At 38.3% G+C, this 20,978-nt stretch overlaps 1 protein-coding gene across 15 annotated transcripts in view; it reads right to left on the reverse strand.

Annotated features, from left to right (window-relative positions):
* SERAC1 (serine active site containing 1) overlaps positions 1–20,978 on the reverse strand; it is a 72,008-nt gene that overhangs the window by 11,980 nt on the left and 39,050 nt on the right. For all 15 annotated transcript variants that reach the window (XM_072829117.1, XM_072829160.1, XM_072829205.1 and 12 more), the window contains 2 exons: positions 11,738–11,851; positions 9,186–9,348 (listed from right to left, as the gene is read on the reverse strand). In XM_072829117.1, the coding sequence (XP_072685218.1) occupies positions 9,186–9,348; positions 11,738–11,851 (277 nt within the window). The remainder of the gene's footprint in view (positions 1–9,185; positions 9,349–11,737; positions 11,852–20,978) is intronic.

The raw sequence follows: 20,978 nt of genomic DNA on the forward strand, positions 1-20,978 counted from the left end.
TTTTGTTTTTGTTACTTAAAACCACTTAAATATGTATCAAAACACATGCATGCATGTGTGTGTGTGTGTGCGCGTCTGTAAAGAGGCACCAAATTAATAGTTATAATCTTAGAAAGGAGTTGGATTTGGAGAGGGCTCTGTAAAAACATGGGTTTAACTTTTTTTGCCGTTTCTATGTTCTCTGAAGTACTTACCACTGGATCTATTCCCATATTATATAATTTACAATAACACAACACGGGCCTTGAGGGCAGAGATGTAGACTCAAAATTTCTGTCTCCTACTTACTTATTGTGGAACCTAGTCAAATTACTTGGCTCCGTGGGCTGGAAGAAGGTCCTAATAAATTAATCCATATAAAAACTGCCCTTACCAAAGCCAGTGGCATTCAGTACAAAGCAATTATCCCTATGTCCTCCTCTTATGCTCTGTGGCCAAAGTGCTGAATAGCAGTGTGATGATAATCCAAAAGAAATTTCAGGCCCAATCATTCTTTAACAATATTCAAATTTGTAATATCAAAAAATGCCCCTTCCAAATGTGTTAAAGTAAGCTTTATAATAACAATATAAGAAAGTTGTAAAAATCTATCTGTAGAGATTTACAGGCATATCACTGGTATACATACAAAAATATGACTTTATTTTTAATGGAATCCCAAGAAAGGAAACACGAGAGAAATCATGGCATAAGCCATTTCTATGGCTTTTTCTGGTTGACAAAGTATTTTCACAATGCCTGAGATGCTTCACCTTTTACAAAACATCAAAAACACCTTGGAAAACTTGTGTCTTTAAGATTCAGTGTTTTTAAATTCTGTAATATCTGAATCATAATTATAAAAATAATTTTCAAAAACCAGCATTTAGCACTCCCTACTTTGGCACTCCCATCATTTCCCAATTCCATTTATAACCTCAAAAGTAACTAAAGTTTGGTGGTGACCTTTCAAAACCTTTTTAAAAATTCGGTCATATACCTATAACTTCTATATATATACACTATAGCTCTATATACTTTTTTTTTCTTTCTTTTTTTTTTTTTGCCTAAACAGAATTTTACTATTCCTACTATTCTGTGACTGGATCTGATACTTCAGCATTGTGTCTTGGAATGCTCTTCACATTCCTCGACTTTCCAACTATTGAATTTAACATAATTTGAGTATACCATTGTTTACTTAACCATTATTCCTACTGGCAGACATTTAGGTTGTTTCCATTTTTCCATACCACAAACAAGAGTCCAATAAATATTTTTATCCTCAAATCTTTTTTTTTTTCAAGATCTTATTTATTCATGAGAGACACACAGAGACATAGCAGAGGGAGAAGCAGGCTCCCCGGATGGAGCTGATACAGGACTTGATCCCAGTACCCTGGGATCACGACCTGAACCAAAGGCAGACACTCAACCACTAAGCCACCCGGGTGCCCCATACACAAATCTTTAAGAACATCCATGAGTATTTAGGTAGGAGAGACTACTAGTAGTATTATTACTAGGTCAAATGCTATATACATTCTTTTAATAGTGCTAAGTGCCTATCAAAAAACTCAATCAATTTATTTTTTTAAAAGATTTTATTTATTCATAGAGACAGAGAGAGAGGAGCAGAGACCCAGGCAGAGGGAGAAGCAGGCTCCACACAGGAAACCCGACGTGGGATTCAATCCTGGGTCTCCAGGTTCACACCCCAGGCTGCAGGCGGTGCCAAACTGCTACGCCACAGGGGCTGCCCAAAACTGAATCAATTTAAAGCCTCACTAACAATATATGAGAGGAACAGTTTTCACACACCCTCACCAGCAGTGAATATTACCAATCTTTTTAACTTTTGTAAATCTGAATGGTAAAAAGTTACGGATCTGATACTATTAAGATCTATATCTTAATAGGTATGTGTGTGTGTGTGTGTGTGTGTGTGTGTATATATATATATATATATATATAAAGATGCAAGATCTCTAAAGAAAAAATACAACAAGGTAAGGCAGCAGAATTTGAACAAATGTTCAGAAATAATGAGAACTGAGCAAAAAGAAGTATAGGTTACTCTTTGAAAAGTTTAGACATAAATGGAAAAGCAGAAGAGAGGGTGAAAAACTGGGGTGATACGGTGTCAAGAACTTAGGTTGTTTTTCACATTGTCCCCTAACCTGTATTTTTTTTTTTTTTTTTTTTATGATAGTCACAGAGAGAGAGAGAGAGAGGCAGAGACACAGGCAGAGGGAGAAGCAGGCTCCATGCACCGGGAGCCTGACGTGGGATTCAATCCCGGGTCTCCAGGATCGCGCCCTGGGCCAAAGGCAGGCGCTAAACCACTGCGCCACCCAGGGATCCCTCCCCTAACCTGTATTGATCAGAGTCCCATTGAGAGGGAGCTGCTGACTACACAGATTAGAAGACCAGCAATTCCCGAGCCAGTGAAAGGAGCCAGGAGCCAGGCATAGCTGGAGGTCTCACAAGAGATGTCCCTTTTCCTATCATCAGGAGCAGAAAAGGAGAAGACTGGTTTGGTTTTGGTAGTGGGAAACTAGGGAAATTCCTTTCAGGGTTTCAGCTGTCTCATTAAAGGAGGAGAGGTCATCTGCTGAGAGGACAGAATCTGTGGAAGGTCTGAGGAAGGTGGAGGAGGTTTAAATCATCATTGCTAGGACTAAGACATGCTGACTGGAGAAACAGGACTGTTGTGTGACATTGAAGGTGACGACTGACCTGCAATGATCCTGTGCTCAGCCACAGCAGCAGACGGCAGGTTTTCCCTAGTGCTGGGGTCTTGACCAAGGGAATGCTCAAAGGATGGAAGGGAGAGGGAGTACTTGGACACTAAGGGGAACATTAGTGAAATGATGCAGCTTGGACATATAGCTGAAGTGGAGAACAAAAGGGACTGAGAAGTTGGGAGAAAACAAAAGGGTCCACAGATAGATTCCTGGAGAGAATGAAACTGGTTCCTGGGAGAGCAGATGCAAAGACAAGCTTGAATGAGAGGAGGATGTGCGCTGAGAGATGAAGTACTGACTTTATAGGTGAGGTGGTTTCAGGCAGTGACTAGGTCCAGGTATGGCACGGGAATGGAGTACTAGACAATCAGGAATGGAGAAGGAAGCAAATGAAGATGAGAAGGCCAAGGAACTGAGAGACCAAGACATTCAATGGGCTGGATGGAAGAGAATGGAAGGCTTGGGATAGAGCCAGGATCCAGTTAAGGGAAGTATTTTGTGTGTTGTTGTTGTTGTTTTAAAATAAAATACTGATTTGATCAAGGTGCTATTCCATTAAAGAAACTGAAGATAAGTCAACAGAAATTATCCAAAGTAAAACACAGAAAGAAAAAAAATTTTTTGAAAAGAAATGAAGAGATTCTCAACAACTTGTGGAACAGAATCAAGAGATCGAATATCCATGACTGAGATCCCAAAAGGAAAAAAAGAGCAGAAAGGAAATAAGAAAAAGTATTTTAAGATGGCTAGAAATTTTCCAAATTTGATCAAAAACATCAACCCACTGATTCAGTCAGCTTGGCTCCCTGAGCGGCATAATACAAAAAAGGAACCAAACACTTCACAAACTGCTAAAAACCAAACATAAAAAACTCAAGCCAGAGAGAAAACGACAAGGTACATAAAGGAGAACCAAAGTGGCAGTAAGAGACTTCTCATCAGACAGCAGTGATTAGGAGAGAATGGAATGAGTTTTAAAGTGCTACCAGAGGGATCCCTGGGTGGCGCAGCGGTTTGGCGCCTGCCTTTGGCCCAGGGCGCGATCCTGGAGACCCGGGATCGAATCCCACATCGGGCTCCCGGTGCATGGAGCCTGCTTCTCCCTCTGCCTATGTCTCTGCCTCTCTCTCTCTCTCTGTGACTATCATAAATAAATAAAAATTTTAAAAAAATAAATAAATAAAAAATAAAGTGCTACCAGAAAAAAATAGCACACTGTCAACACAATTCTTTATCCATGGAAAATCTTTCCTGGGATAATCAAAGGCAAAGTTAAGACTTCCAGAAAATGAAAGGTGAGAGGATTTGTCCAGCAGACCCAGGTCTTTAGGCTGAAGGGAGATGGTATCAGATGTACATGTAGATAAATAGAACAGAAGGAAGAACACTGGATATTATAAATGTGCAAATAAAAAAGACTTTTCGGGGTACCTGGGTGGCTCAGTGGTTGAGTGTCTGCCTTAGCTCAGGTCATGATCCCAGGGTCCTGGGACTGAGTCCCACACTGGGCTCCCCACAGGGAGCCTACTTCTCCCTCCACCTATGTCTCTGCCTCTCTCTGTGTGTCTCTCATAAATAAAATCTTTCAAAAAAATATTTTTCCTTATAGTCTTTAAAAATATCATTTGACTGTTAAAAATAACAACAATGTATCACAAAGTCTATAACATATGTAGGAGTAAAATACATTATGACAATACCACAGAGGATGGCAAGGGGCAGAAAGTGAATTACACTGTTGTAAGAATCTCACACTATATATAAGATAGCATAATAATAATTCAAGATAGACTGTCATAAGGATACCATCAATAAAAAAATACATAAATAATGCTATATAAAAACCCAAAGGAGGAGACAAAGCAATGTAAAAGACACTCAAATAACCAAAAAAAGTCAGTAAAGGAGGGAAAAAAGGAAACAATATTCATAACTACATTAGAGGTAAAGAAACAAACCATTCCAATTAAAAGGATCAAACTAGATTTTTTAAAAAGATGTACCTATCTGCTGTCTATAAAACATGGCACTTATTTTTAAAGTCATAGAAAAGGGATCCCTGGGTGGCGCAGCGGTTTGGCGCCTGCCTTTGGCCCAGGGCGCGATCCTGGAGACCCGGGATCGAATCCCACATCGGGCTTCCGGTGCATGGAGCCTGCTTCTCCCTCTGCCTATGTCTCTGCCTCTCTCTCTTTCTCTCTCTGTGACTATCATAAATAAATAAAAATTTAAAAAAAAAATTAAAAAAAAAAAGTCATAGAAAAATGAAAGCAAAAGAAAGGGCAAAGATAAAAGACTGGTAATGCAAATAGCAAACAGAAGAAAAAGCCAGTGTGATCATTAGGGAAATGAAAATCAAAACCATGGGACTCCTGGATGGCTTTGCGGTTGGGTGTCTGACTGGCTCAGGGCGGGATCAAGTCCTACATCAGGCTCCCTGAGAGGAACCTGCTTCTCCCTCTATGTCTCTGCCTCTCTCTCTCTCTCTGTCTCTCATGAATAAATAAAATCTTAAAATAAAACAAAACAAAACCACAAGGAGGGGCGCCTAGGTGGCTCAGTTGGTTAAGCCTCTGCCTTCGGCTCAGGTTATGATTTCACCATCTGGGGATCAAGTTCCACATCAGGCTCCCTGATCAGCAGGGAGTCTGCTTCTCCCTCCCCACGCTCTTGTGCTCTTCCTCTCTAATAAATAAAAACTTAAAAAAAAAAAACAAAAATAAAACACCAAACCAAAACAAAAAACCCCAAACCATGATGAGATTATCTCTTCACACCAGTCAGAATGGCTAGAATCAAAAAGACAAGAAATAACAAGTGTTAGTGAGGATGTAGAGAAAAAGGAGCCCCTGCATGCTGGTGGTGGGAATATAAATTGATACAGTCACTGTTGAAAACAGAATAGAGTTCCTCAAAAACTTAAAAATCGAAATACCATACAATCCTGGAATTCCACTACTAGGTATTTATCCAAAGAAAATGAAAAAACAGGATCCCTGGGTGGCTCAGCAGTTTAGCACCTGCCTTTGGCCCAGGGCATGATCCTGGAGTCCTGGGATCGAGTTCCACGTCAGGCTCCCTGCATGGAGCCTGCTTCTCCCTCTGCCTGTGTCTCTCATGAATAAATAAATAAATAAAATCTTAAAAAAAAAAAAAAAAGAGCAAAGAAAATGAAAAAACTAATTCAAAAAGAAATAAGCACCCCTATGCCTACTGTAGCATTTTCTATAAGAGCCAAGAGATGGAAACAACCTGTATACATCAATGGATAAAGGGGTGTGTGTGTGTGTGTGTAATGGACTATCACTCAGCCATAAAAAAGAATGAGTTCTTTCCATTTATGACAAACAGAAATTTGGATAGACATAATACAGTATTATGAGTGAAATAATAATCAGTGAAATAATCAGAAAGTGAAATAATTGTGAAATAATCAGAAAGAAAACCACAAATACCATATGTTTCACTTCTACCTGGAATCCAAAAAACAAAACAAAACACTCCCATAGAAACAGACTCATACAGGGATCCCTGGGTGGCTCAGCAGTTTAGCACCTGCCTTTGGCCCAGGGCGTGATCCCGGAGTGCCGGGATCAAGTCCTGCGTCGGGCTCCCAGCATGGAGCCCGCTTCTGCCTCTGCCTGTGTCTCTGCCTCTCTCTCCTCTCTCTATGACTATCATGAATAAATAATAAAAAAAAAAATTAAAAAAAAAAAAGAAATAGACTCCTACAGAGAATAAACTAGTGGTTGCCATATGGGAGGGGAGGGGGGGCTGAATAAAATAGGTAAAGGGGGTTAAGAGGTACAGACTTCTAGGTATAAAATAAATAAGTCAGGATCCCTGAAGGTTTGGCGCCTGCCTTTGGCCCAGGGCGCGATCCTGGAGACCCGGGATCGAATCCCACGTCGGGCTCCCGGTGCATGGAGCCTGCTTCTCCCTCTGCCTGTGTCTCTGCCTCTCTGTGTGTGTGTGTGACTATCATAAAAAAAATAAAATAAAATAAAAATAAATAAATAGTCAGTCATAGAGATCAAAAGTACAGCAATGGGAATATGACCAATAATATTATAATAATGTTGTACAGTGATGCATGATAACTACACTTATGGTGAGCATTTCATAATGTATAGAATTGTCAAATCACTATGTTATATACCTGAAACTAACAGCATTTTATGTCAATTATACTTCAATAATTAAAATGTTTTCAAAAGAAAAACAAAAAGGTAGTTGGCTATTTTAACACCAGATGAAGTACACTTACAGAAAAGGAGTGTCCCCAGTGGTAGAGACATCACTTAAAAAACGAATAATTTACCAGGAAGAAAACCTGGCAGAACTAAAGGGAAAAACAGATAAACTCATAATCACAGTTTAAAAATTTAACATATCTCTCAGTAGTTCATAGAACTAGACAAAACTCAATAAAGACCTATAGAAGATTTGAGCAATACCATCAATGTGGTTTCTTATGTATAACACTTCACCCAACAACTAGAGAGCACTCATTCTTTTCAAGGGCACACAGAACATTCACCATGACAGACCAACCATACCACAAGCCATCAAGTAAGTCTCAATAAACTTCCAAAGACTAAAATCTTATAAGGTACATTCTCTGAACACATAAAATATTAAATTAGAAATCAGAGACATAGGATATCTAGAAAACCCTTAATATTTATAAACTATGCAGCACACTTTTAAGTAATCGTGAGACAAAGAAAAATTCACAAATAGAAAACATGTCAAACTGAATAACGATGAAAATATAATATTATCCAAAATGTGAGGGATGTATCTAAAGCAGGTTAGAGGAAATTTACCATTTTAAATACTAAATTGTAGTGACCTGAAAACATGTCTTCAAATTCTTTGACACTATTTTCCATCAAGAGGTGATGAGTCAAACCCCTTCCAAAACTCCTCCCTTTGAATATGAGCCAGCCTTAATGACTAGCTTCTAATCAATAGATCATGGCAGAAATGACTTCCAATGCTTGATTATAAAAAGAAAAGAGCTTATATCTGGTGCTCTCTCGGGATGTTTGCCCCGAAACCTAGCCATTACGCTTTAAGGAAAGCCCAAGCTGCATGGAGAGGTGCACGTGGAAAGGAGTCAATGTTCCCAGTCCCAGCTGGTAAACAGTACCAGTTTGCGAGCCAGGTAATTAAGCAAGAAATCTTGAAAGTCTATCTTCCACTACCAAATCCTGCCCGAGTTTCAGATTCATGAGAAAAATATATGACTACTATTTTAACCAATGAATTTTGTCTTTGATACACAGCAACAGATAACTGAAACAAGAAGTTAAAATCAGTGATCTAAGTTTCTACCTTAAGAATCTAAAAAGATGGAACAAATAAAACCCACAGTAAGTAGTACTTTATAGAGAAAGTTTGATCCCTGAATGAGACTTCATTAAAAACTCCTACTGATCAAAATTCTCTTAAATGTAAAAAAAAAAAAAACAGAGAAACATAAGAAAAATGTAAATTAGTTTCTAATAAATACGAACATATACAAGGTCTATGTGCACGTATGTATGCATATTTGTGTTTCTGTGTATTTGTATATATCATCTTGCTTTCTCTACTGAAAGACACTCCAGAACCAATAAGCACACCAAGCATCCAGATCCTGGTCTCTATTAATCTATCTGCACTAAAATCTATCTGCATTTCTCCTCAGAGATGAGCCTGGAACATCTCATTCGAATTCCTCCCAAAGTGAGGTTGGCATATTGCAAGGACATGGGGAGCCAGTTTGTTGGGCTCCCACTAACCAAAACAGAGACAATCTGGCATCAAATGTTAACTACAGATATAAACCATTAAAAAAAAAAAAAAACAAAGCAGGAATCTCTGTGCTCATACTGATGGGAGAGGGTAGGAGAGAGAGACAGGAAGGAAGAAAGGAAGGAGACAGATGGAAGGAGAGAGAAGGGCTCCTGCTTACAAAAAAAATGCCAGATACTGAAAAAGCACACAGGGAAGGCATGCTGCAGTAAAAAAAAAAAAAAAATTATCATTTTGCAACCATCATGCTAAAGACTAGATAAGGCAGGAAATAAATGAGGAACAGGATATATGCATGGTCTTAATGATCTTCCTACCAGCAATTTATAAGGTGCAAGGGGGAAAATCACTAATTATACTCTGAGTATACCTCCTGGTTAACCACGCTATAGCAAAAATGATATAAACAATTAGATGGTCATCATGGCAAAAACTGTTCTCCTGTGACTGATTGTCCATATACCGATTATATTAGGTGTGGATGATGCACATGTCTCAAACAATTCTGTACCCCTATTAAAATGACATGCTCTAAGGATCCTTAAGTAACCCTAAGCAAAGTCTTAAGTCTATAAAAAAATTAACATATCATGAGGGGTGGGGGTGGAAGAAGAATAAAGGACCAGACCCAAAATACTCACTATATAAAGGCGTTACCTGAGCGAACTATAGTAGAATGAAGATGTTCATTCAAAGCCATATTTCCAATGATACGCATTATATTTCTTTGTACTTTAGGACAATCCTTGTGCAGCTGGTACAGCCTCTGAAGTAGCTGTAAGCCTCCATTTGCTTCAATTTTATCACAATGTGTAGATATCTAGTACAATAAATTAATGAAAGCTCACTTTATGTTGCACAAATTCACTAGCCAGGTGACACAGCATGCTGACGGCACCGCCTGGGGACTCTTTCCTGCTCAAGGACAGAGGCCCACCTACAACTCCCATCTCAGCTTACTTGAATAAATAAGCAAATCCCCATCTATGTGAGAGGTGCTTAAAAATTACTGAAACTTGGGATGCCTGGGTGGCTCAGCAGTTTAGCGCCTAACTTCAGCCCAGGGCGTGATCCTGGAGTTCCAGGATCGAGTCCCACATCAGGCTCCTTGCATGGAGCCTGCTTCTCCCTCTGTCTGTGTCCCTGCCTCTCTCTGTCTCTCTGTGTCTCTCATGAATAAATAAAAAAAATCTTTTAAAAAAAAATCACTGAAGCAACTAAGGCATATCTCACCAGGACTTCTGAAATTTTTATTCTTAAAGTTACTCTGCTTATCTATTGGTGGGATGTGTAACCTGACAATGTCATTATTATACAAATGTTTCAATTTATAGTGATACTTTGGATAGCTTGAAGCTAACTTAAAAAGGTTCTCTATGCTTGAAAAACTTGCCACGTGTTAACAGGAAGAAAAACCCCATGCAAGTAGCAGATTTTGCTTCTGCATATAAGAACTCCCAGAGATAAGTACCATCTGCAGTCGGCACACCACCCCACACAAGCCCACAGCTATGGGGCTCTCCTAAAACTCAGAGGAGTCAGAAAAATATTTAAAGAGAAAGATCTTTTAAGATGTTTAAAGTGGTAAAACAAAAAAGAAATAAAACGGGATATGGATTTTTAATGGAGAAAAGAAATAAAAGAAAGCCAAAGGAAATATGTAATATTATGGAAAGTCTTCACAGTGTGCCAAGGTCATTGGCACGGCCTTGGCCTCTTCCCATCACTAATTGTACTCACTGACATGATACCATGTCACATATATGTAACAATCCCTATTCTCTAAATTTTTATTGAATTTTATCATATTTTTAGTACATTGAAAAGTATGCCTTTTAGACATATGTCAGTGAAATATGTAATGACTTTAGAAGTTTCTGGAAAGGTATTCTATGCACTTTCCACTGAAGATGCATCTATTGCTTCAGAAACTAGTCTTAAGTTGCAAAAACTCAAGCTTGTTTTCCCACGTGCCCTTTTGAACTACAATGCTAATACCTCTGCTTTGTACTCGATTCCTAACTCCACTGGTGGAAACTGGAAATGACCAAAATGCTGGGTTTAAAAAAAAGATTTTATTTATTTGTTCATGAGAGAGACACAGAGAAGCAGAGACATAGGCAGAGAGAGAAGCAGGCTCCCTGCAGGGAGCCTGATGCGGGACTCGATCCCAGGACCCCAGGATCACAACCTGAGCCAAAGACAGACAACCACTGAGCCAGCCAGGTACCCCAACCAAAAATGCTTCAGCCATGTCTAATGGATTGCAAAATTAAACTGGAGAGTTTAAATTCTCTAGGATGGGGTTTCTCATGATGTGGGATGAACCACTTCCAACAGCCTCACCAAGAATGCCTATTACAAATGCAAATTTCTGGACAAAAGCCCACATCTACTAAATTAAAACTGTTAGAGGTGATCAGGAAATATGTACTTTAAAGTATACTTCCTGAGTGATTTTTATACATTCATGTTTGAGCACCAAAAAGTTTGTTGCTTTTTTCTTTTTAAAATCAAAAAGTCACCAGGGGGCACCTGGATGGCTCAGCTGGTTGGGCATCTGACTCTCGATTTCAGTTCAGGTCAGGATCTCAGGGTCATGAGTTCGAGCCTTGTGTCAAGCTCTGCTCTTACCATGGAGTCTGCTTGAGAGTCTTTCTCTCCCTCTGCCCCATCTCCCCACCTCTCTCTCTCTCAAAATCTTAAACAAATAAATAAAATCAAACTATGATCATGAAAGGAAAGTTGTCATAAGTGCCAAAAAAATTAAAAACCACTAATACTTGTGCTGGTTAAAATTCAAGAGTATGGTCACCGAATTTACTTCTTTTCTATATTGCTACATTTCTGGCAGATGTTTTACTGAAAATTAACTACTTGGTAATATTTGTAAAAATGATCTGAGAAGGGCAGTAAAAGTATAATTCAAAGGTCAATGCCATATTGAGACAATGGATTGCTTTTTTATGTCCAAGTAAGATTAAATACATTTTTAGAAATACTTGGCAAAATTATCAAATATGTATTGTGCTATATCATGACTATCAATTCTAATAATTAAATGGGGGAAAAAGCAGAAATTTTAAAACAAGCAAAAAGCTTTTTTTCTTTTACAAAAAATGAGGATTACTTCCCTTGAATGAACCAACATGTACAATTTTTTCATTATGATCATAAAAACTAAACTACATTCTGAAAACGTAAGTTACCTCAGAATGTTTTACCAAAGCTTCTAAGCAGAACATTTCCACTGTAGCTGAAGGAACTTCTCCAAAACTTTCAGCATAAGGAAGTCCATTTCCTCCAAAACACCATAAGCCACCCTGAAAGATAATTAAAATGTTTACTGAAAAGAGTGACTCTTATTTTTTGTTTGACAAAAAAAAAAAAAAAATCCTTGAGCTATATACACAACATATTTTGGAAGCTGAAAGAGAACTAGTTATGCAAATTGTTGCTTACTAGAACAGAAAACATAAGGAATCATTTCTAGAAGAGGCTATCTTTATGTCTTTCTTACTTCTTTCCTCTGTATCCTCTTCTCTGAAAGTATGAAGACTAACACACAATTCTTTATCAAGTAAGAAAAGCCCAGTGTTGACCATAATGTTCTACTGTCAGATGATACTAGTGGAGTCTATTTGAAGTCTATTAATCAAAATAATAAAGAGAAAAGGCATTAATGGAAAAATTTTAAATGAAGATAACTGATAACAATGATCAGAGAGCTTTTAATTCTTCCTAACCCGAAATTCAAGTTCATATGGAAGAATAAACAGAAGAGCTAAGAACAGCATGAGACAGTACGGCAATGTGAACTAGCTATAATAGTAAAATATAAGAATAAACTGGGAAAAGAAAATTTCAACTCTTAATCACAGATCAAATGGTAATGTCACTAAGTATACAAAAATCCCCTACAAATCATTGACAAAAATACCAACGATGCTATGGAAAAAAGAACAACAGTCATAAATAGAAAGTTCCTAGAAAAGGGAATCCATGACACAATGCTCAACAGTATTCCTAATGAGAGGCATGCACAGTAAACTATATGAGAAAACACAGCTCTCATCTATCAGAAGGGTACGGAAGCAGGCACTCCTATTGCTCTGCTACTTCTGTGAAGGACAAATCAGGGACACTGCAAGCCTCCGTGCCCTTCAACAATCCATAGAGACACACACAGGCAAAGTGATACAGGTTCAGCTTTGTTCATTGCAGCATTGTTGTTAAGCACAAAAGACTGAAACTACCTACTGCCATCAACAGGAGGCTGGTTAAGTAATGATGGGACCACTGTACAATGGAATGCTCTATGAACATAAAATCTTTGAGTCTCCTCATATTTTGATATACATGAATCTCCAAGATGAACCCTTAAGTGAGAAAAAGGGGCAGAAGAATGTATTGTATGCTACCATTTGTGTAAGAATATGAAAAATTACATGAGTGTGTATGTGTGTATGTGTGCCCGCGCGTGCTGGGTGGGGGACATGAAAGGGATGGAGGGAAGACTTATTATATCTACTTTAAAGCACTTCGTATTTAAATGAGGGGCACAACTGTGTGTATACAGGCCACCTGCTGGCAAAACAGCTCAACTACAAAGTAATGTTTTTCAAAAATGTGTCTAGAAAGCCCACTGTTTCCTATAGGAAATACAATCCAAAAGTTTCTGCATTTTGAGTTAACTTACAGGACCCACTGTTCAATGAACCTAGTAAACATTCAAAATGTTTGGCCATTCTGTAATATTTACTCATACTATCCTCTCTGATGTAACATTCTGTTTATCCAAGTTTAAGCATGCTTAGATCTTAAACATTTACGCCCTTTAAATAGAGGGCTGGGAAGGGCCTAACTCATTGAGAGTCACGCTCTCCTCTAGTAGGGATAAGGGCAAACAGTGAACTGGTGGGCTCTGGGGGATGGGGAACTTTTCTTAAAGATCTCCCACCACAACCTACCTTCCCCAAATCCCTCTTACTTTACACCCTCAAATCATCTGACCTCTTTCTAAGCTAAATGCTCCAAGAAAATAAAAGGAAGGAGGAAAAAAATTACCTAGGATTTTGTGTTTTTCTTGATAATTTCCTAAGTAGGATATAAGAATACAGTTCCAAATCCAACCTCATTGGCAAAGCTTCTAAGCTATTTATGAACTGGCAAATTGTGTGGTAGTAAAAAGCACAAGCAAAAAGGAATGAATAAAAGGTATGAACTCATGGTGTAGTCATATAGATCATATTCTAATTTGTAACATGAAAATAAATATACATAGCTTACTGTTTTATCACTAGATTAAGATAGAGCAAGGTTACATAAATTTGTAAAAATTTAAGAAACGCCACGCATCAAATTCCATATGTGCAACTAAAAAACAATTTCTTAAGGCTTAGAGAAATGCAGAGGAAAAGGAAGAAAGAATGATAATGTTAAAAACAGTAATAAAGGTAAGGTATAAAAATTAAAAGGCAATAATAATAATAATGCATAAAATAAAAAATCAACTAATAAAGTTACTGAAGAATTTATATCCATATTATATACTAATCATATGTGTAACAAAGCATTTTATGTAAAAATTTTTTATTATGATACCCAATGAGACATAACATTACTGTGGATTTATGTGATATTTTTCAAATGCATCTCAACAAGTTTATAACAGTCAAATTACTTAGTACCTAATGGATATTTTCCTACCATATAACCTAGACTCCAATTAAATAATATCTGTAGAGTTACTTCCATTTTTGTCTGTGATACAAAAATACTTTAATTCATAATAGAAATATGCCAGTTATTACTTAGTATGTGTAAGTTTGTGCGCAGCTGGTTCTTGTAACAATGTCATAATTCATTCATTCATTATTCCATAAATATTTATTGAGAACATATTGTGTGGGAGGCTGTATTTGGTACTGTGGAGATTATTATAGACTACTGAAGAGAGAAGATTAAGTAATCAAACAAATAAATACATAGCATAATTACACAATGGGATAAATGCCATAAAGGGCAATAAATGCAATAAACATTTGAGATAAAGAGGAAGGTCTCTATGAGGAGTTGACAAACTGAGAGATGAAGGATGAAGAGTCAGCTATATGACAAGTTAGTAGCAGAGAATCCCAGGCAGAGAGAACATGAGTAGATAAATACTTAGCAAGTTCAAGGAATGGAGAACATGAGTAGATAAATACTTAGCAAGTTCACTATGGCTGGAGCATAGTGAGCATGAGGGAGGGGATACTCAGAAAAGCAGCGAAGATACAGATTCAGGTAAGCTGAAGCCAAGGGCTGCTAAGGAATGTGACATCTGAAAATTATTATCTGCTCTTCTAGAAACACTTAGAAATAAGCTGTTTGCTTTCTCTGTTACTTACACTGATGAGCAGATTTATTCACAACCAAAGTTGAGGGGAGGGTAGGTGTGGGGAGTTTGCAGATGACAATAATGGGTTCATTCCAACAAAGAATCAATGCACAGCTGTGCATCATGGAGAACTGCAGGAGCATGGAAACCTGTCCAACCATGTGAAAGCAAGCTTCACAGTTTCCTGTTTTGTGTAAACATCTTTGTAGTTTTCCAAACCCTCTGTCATTAAAAAAATCTCCCATCCTTAAACCAAGTCAGTGTCTTTCTCTCAATCATAATCATTGCTATGCTTATCCAGATCAGTGTTAGAAGTGTCTTGATGCAAGGACTTCAGACCCTAATGGTTAAAGCGATTTCAGAGACTCTGAAACTACAGGGGCAAATGATAATACTAAAATGGCAGAATTTTAGCTGGACTGTCCTTAAGCCAAGACCACAAAAGCTTTGTGATGGGAAATCATTTCAATGCACTATATCAACTGTTTCCTTGACTCCAGGCAGCTTGTCATGTTAGATGAAAAATAAAGCACAATCTAAAATTTTCAAATGTTCTGCAGGGTCACAGACACCTGAGGTCCTCTAAGAAAGGTAGAAACTAGGGACAAGCTGACTGATTGGAAGCATCTAGATGGTAATAGAGACTGAAAGCTGGATCCTGACACCAAAGAAGGAATGATCTTGATGGTAACATCTGGGATGGTGGCAGGCCAAGGGTCACTCACAAAGCTAGAAAGTGATTTTGCTCTTTCTAACCCAGTTATCCCAATGACAGAAGGAACAAGAGGAGGGAAGGCAGATCATGCCAGGGTGGGTGGGGAGCAGGGGGTACAGAGAGTTTTGATACTGCTTTTTTTTTTTTTTTTTTAAGATTTTATTTATTTTTTCATGAGACAGAGAGAGAGAGAGAGAGGGGCAGAGACACAGGCAGAGGGAGAAGCAGGCTCCATGCAGGGAGCTCGACATGGGACTTGATACCTGGTCTCCTGGATCACATGCCCTGGGCTGAAGGTGGTGCTAAACTGCTGAGCCACCCGGGCTGCCCAATACTGCTTCTAATTGCAGGTCCCTTTGTTTTAAAATTTGTGTAAATCTCTGGTATTTCTATATGAAAAACTTACAACCTCAGAACTCTGCAATTTGTGCAAACCAACTGGGCTCAGAAACAGTGTTCATTCTAAAACAGGAATTGCCAATCCAGGGTCATCTTTAAATGCCTGAAGTAGACAGAATTCAGGTTACAGAGGGCATATACTTGATGAGAAAATGTTACGTCTTTATCTTCCTGACATCTAACAGAAATTCTGCATTGCTTTCAATTATAAACACAGACAATAAACCATAGTAACAGTAGCAATCTATGTAACTCTATCAGTATAGATGTGGGACCCAGGAAATTTAACAAAAATCCCCTACCCCTGGACAAGCAGAGCAGGACTAACTCCATTTTGTGCTACACCTGCCACCTCCTGTATGACCCCCACATGACCTGCTTATTGCTTAAGGCGCTGCCCCACCCTAGTCAAACTGCTGGGCACACCCTAATTGGAAATCGGCTCATAACAACGTAACCCTGCTTTGTGCCCACCAAAACTGCTTGCCAATTCTGACCAAAGTAATAGGCCAGCTCAAATGGATACTATAGAGTAAAATGTAATTCAATTGGCCACCTGCGTGTGGACCGACATGACTGTGCAACTTTCTGTGTATCCCATGGGCCACTGGCCCCTATAAAGCTGCTACGCCTCTTAGTCTCGGGGTCCAAGTCCCTGCTCCACTGTGTCAGGTATACTTGGACCCAAGCTCGAGCTTGTAAATAAACCCTCGTGTGTTTGCATCGGTGTTGGCTCCTTGGTGGTTTCTCGGATTCGCAATCTTGGGCACAACAATAGAAAGTGCAGATATTTTCCTATCACATCTCATTTGCTGCAGCTTTTTGAAAATAACATTAGGATCATTATTCCTTTGAAGACCTACTGCTGGTGGTCCTGGTACTGGTGGCCCAGAATTGACACTGCTATCCAGTGTCCACTCACCAGCAGTTATTTGAGACCCATACATGGACAGACTAGTCATCAGTTTAGCACTCTTATTCAGCCAAGCCACAACAGCATGCACACTGATTTCTTTAAAAAGCCTAATTTACACTTTGAATTGATCCGTACAAAACTGAAAATTTCCCCAACTGTCCACTGAAAAGGTCTAAGAGCAACACCAGTAGCAAAGAGCAAGCTTATACCCAAAAGTTGGTTTCTAACAACCACTGGTCCTAGGAGGAACCAGGGCTTCCTAAAGATTCAGCTGACACCAGAGCTGGAGCAGAGAAAGTTTAAGATGAGCATGGAACATTTTCTAATGCCAGAAAATAAGGAGGTACTCAAAAAATAATGGAGACAACTCCAAAACACATGAGAGGCAACCTGAAGGGGTTCCCACACCAAATCTGAAGACACTATGAATAACAGTAGTACTGGTTATAATCTAGGGAATAAAACAATAATCCATGAGCCCCTAGTCCATGGATCAGGTAGGAAGGAAGGAAGGAAGAAGGAAAGTTTTTCCTTAACAGTATATAGAAGTAAAGAGGGAGTATCAGAGTTGAGGGTGAGAGATCACCATTTTGCAACCATCCAAGAATAACCATTATCAGGCACAATTCATTTGAAGGATACTGAAACTATTGGCTGACAGTTTGAAGAGGACAGCCTAACAGTCTCAAACATCCCCTCCTCCCTCAGATCCTATAATCATTACAAACAAAACATATTAACGTTAAAGCAGAGAAAAGGGGGCACCTGGGTGGCTTCGTGGGTTAAGCATCTGCCTTCAGCACAGGTCATGATCCTGGGGTCCTGGGATCAAGTCCCACATTGGGCTCCCTGGTCTGAGGGGCCTACTTCTCCCTCTCCCTCTGCCTGCTGCTCCCCCTCCTTGGGCGTGCTCTCTGTCAAATAAATAAATAAAATCTTTAAAAAACAAAACAAAACAGAGAAACCTGGCAAGTTAGCATCAGCAATAAGGGGACCAACTGGCATCATGTGCTTCTGGATGCAGCACACTGGGAAGGACATAAATCACCTACTTTGTGTTCATGTGATAAATGCAAAAGCTGAATCTAATCCTGAGGACACATGAGATAAACTAAACTAAAGACATTCTGCAAACTGCTACTCTGTATTCTTCAAAAATGTTAATGACATGAAGGTTGAGAAAAGCTGAAGCATTGTTCTAGATAAAACCAAATGCAATGACCACCAAATCCAAGGTTTCTTCCTAGACCTGGATCAGATTTACAAAAAAAACAAAAAACCCCACAAAAAAAAACAAGCGGGGCAGCCCAGATGGTTCCGCAGTTTAGCGCTGCCTTCAGCCCAAGGTGTAATCTTGGGGTCCCTGGATTGAGTCCTGCATCGGGCTCCCTGCATGGAGTCTGCTTCTCCCTTTGCCTGTGTCTCTTGTGAATAAACAAATAAAATCTTTAAAAAAAAAAAAAATAAACAAACAAAAACAAAACAATAAGCTGCCATAAAAGAATTACTGGAATACTTGGCAAAATTCAAACATGGAGTCTATATTAGATAACAGTAGTCTACTAATGTTAATTTTCTGAGTTTGATACCTGTACTGTGGTCATAGCTCAGAATGTCCATGTTGTCAGGAAATACACACTTAAGTCTTTAGAGTTAATAAGATGTCATTTCTACATCCAACTCTGAAATGGTTCATGGAGGAAAATAGTAAATGTGTGTAAGAGACATATAAAATATATCTATAGAGACGGGGAGTAAGTGGGAGATCAGAAAACAATGGGACAAAATTTTAATAACTGGTGAATCTTAGGGAAGTGTATTACTTCTGCAATTCTTGAAGTTTAAAATTATTTCAAAATAAGTTAAAATATTTTAAAAGAAACTCTAACTTTCCTTTTTAAATGTATTATTTAATGCATTAATAAGAACCGTATGTATTATACCACAAAAATTATTTTTGATAACAGTATTTCACTATAATTGGTTTCCTTTGTAATCCTATGTATTGTGTTTTATGCATCTAGAAATGAGTTCACAGACTTTACTAAACATCAAAGGGGGTCCATGGTATACAAAGGTTAAGAAGCCCTGCTCTAAAACCAAACAGCTGTGTAGATTATCTGCTGAGGCTAAGTAACCTCCTGAGCAGGTAGTTTTGTAAAGAAGCAGCATATTGCCTCTTGAATGGTGCCCAGAGACTGTCACAAGGCAGCTTTGGCAGATCTCTAAAAACCAGAAGGACACCCCTCCTATCTCTTCACTCCCAACTTCTTGGTAAGTAAAAAATCTGAGAAGCCTGACTAAATAGCAGGAGAGAGGAAAAGAGGTGAGGGTGGGGAGATGAGAACAAGAACAACTAAGATGGAGTTGCTTATTGTCTGATGAGATGGGGCCTCAGAACTGAAACTAAATGTTTTTTTTCTTTAATGTTAAAGATGTGCTACTTTTTGTTTTATTCTGGTTTTTTTTTTTTTTTTTTTAGATTTTATCTATGTATTCATGAAAGACACAGAGAGAGAGGCAGAGACATAGGTAGAAGGAGAAGCAGGCTCTATGCAGGAAGCCCAATGTGGGACTCAATCCTGGGACTCCAGGATCACGCCCTGGGCCAAAGGCAGACACTAAACCACTGAAACACCCAGGCATCCCCTTTTTGTTTGTTTGTTTTTTAAAGCATTCATCTCCTTGGTTAGGTTTATTCCCAGGTATCTTACTGGTTTTAGTATTACTGTAAATGGGATTGACTCTTTAATTTCTCTTTCTTCTACTTCATTATTGTGAATAGAAATGCAACAGATTTTTCTATGCATTGATTTTGCATCCTGCAACTTTAATGAATTCATGTATCAGTTCTAGCAATTTTTTTGGTGGAGAATTTTGGGTTTTCCATATAGAATATCATGTCATTTGCAAATAGTGAAAGTTCTACTTCTTCCTTGCTGAATAAACCTAACTAAAGAGGTGAAAGACCTATACTCTGAAAACTATAAAACACTAATGAAAGAAACTGAAGAGGACATAAAGAAATGAAAAGACATTCCATGCCTAAGGATTAGAAGAACAAATGTTGTTAAAATGTCTATATTACCCAAAGTGATCTACACACTTACTGCAATCCCTATCAAAATACCAACAGCATTTCTCACAGAGCTAGAACAAACAATCCTAAAATTTGTATGGAATGACAAAAGACCTTAAGTAGCCAAAGCAACCTTGAAAAAAGAAAAGCAAAGCCAAAGGGAATACAATTCTGGATTTCAAGTTATATTATAAAGCTGTAGTGATCTAGACAGTATGGTACTGGCACAAAAAATAAATACATAGATCAATGGATCAGAATAGAAAACCCAAAAATGAACCCACAACTATATAATCATTAATCTTCAATAAAGCAAAAAAAGAATATCCAACGGGAAAGAGTCTCTTCAACAAATGGTGTTGGGGAGAGCAACATGCAAAAGAATGAAACTAGGCTACTTTCTTATACCACAAACAAAAATAAATTCAAAATAGGTTAAAAGAACTAGATGTAAGACATGAAACCATTAAGATTCTAAAGCAGAACACAGGCAGTAACTCTGACACTGGCCATAACAACTTCTTACTATATGTCTGCTGAGGCAAGGCAAACAAAAGCAAAAATAAACTATTGGGACTTCATCAAAATAAAAACCTTCTGCACAGCAAAGGAAACAATCAACAAAACTAAAAGGCAACCTACAAAACAGGAGAAGATATTTGCAAATGATATATCTGATAAAGGGCTACTATCCAAAATTATAAAGACTTATGAAACTCAACACCTAAAAAAGAAATAATCCAATTAAAATGGGCAAAAAACATGAATAGACATTTTCCCAAAGAATACATACAAATGGCCAACAGATTCATGAAAACATGCTCAATATCACTCATCAGGGAAATGTAACTCAAAACTACAATGAGGTATCACCTCACACCTGTCAAAGGGGCCAAAATCAACAACACAAGAAACAGGTGTTGGAGAGGATGGAGAGAAAGGGGAACCCTCCTGCACTG

Source organism: Canis lupus, chromosome 1 (assembly GCF_048164855.1).
Source record: "Canis lupus baileyi chromosome 1, mCanLup2.hap1, whole genome shotgun sequence".
NCBI lineage: Eukaryota > Metazoa > Chordata > Mammalia > Carnivora > Canidae > Canis > Canis lupus.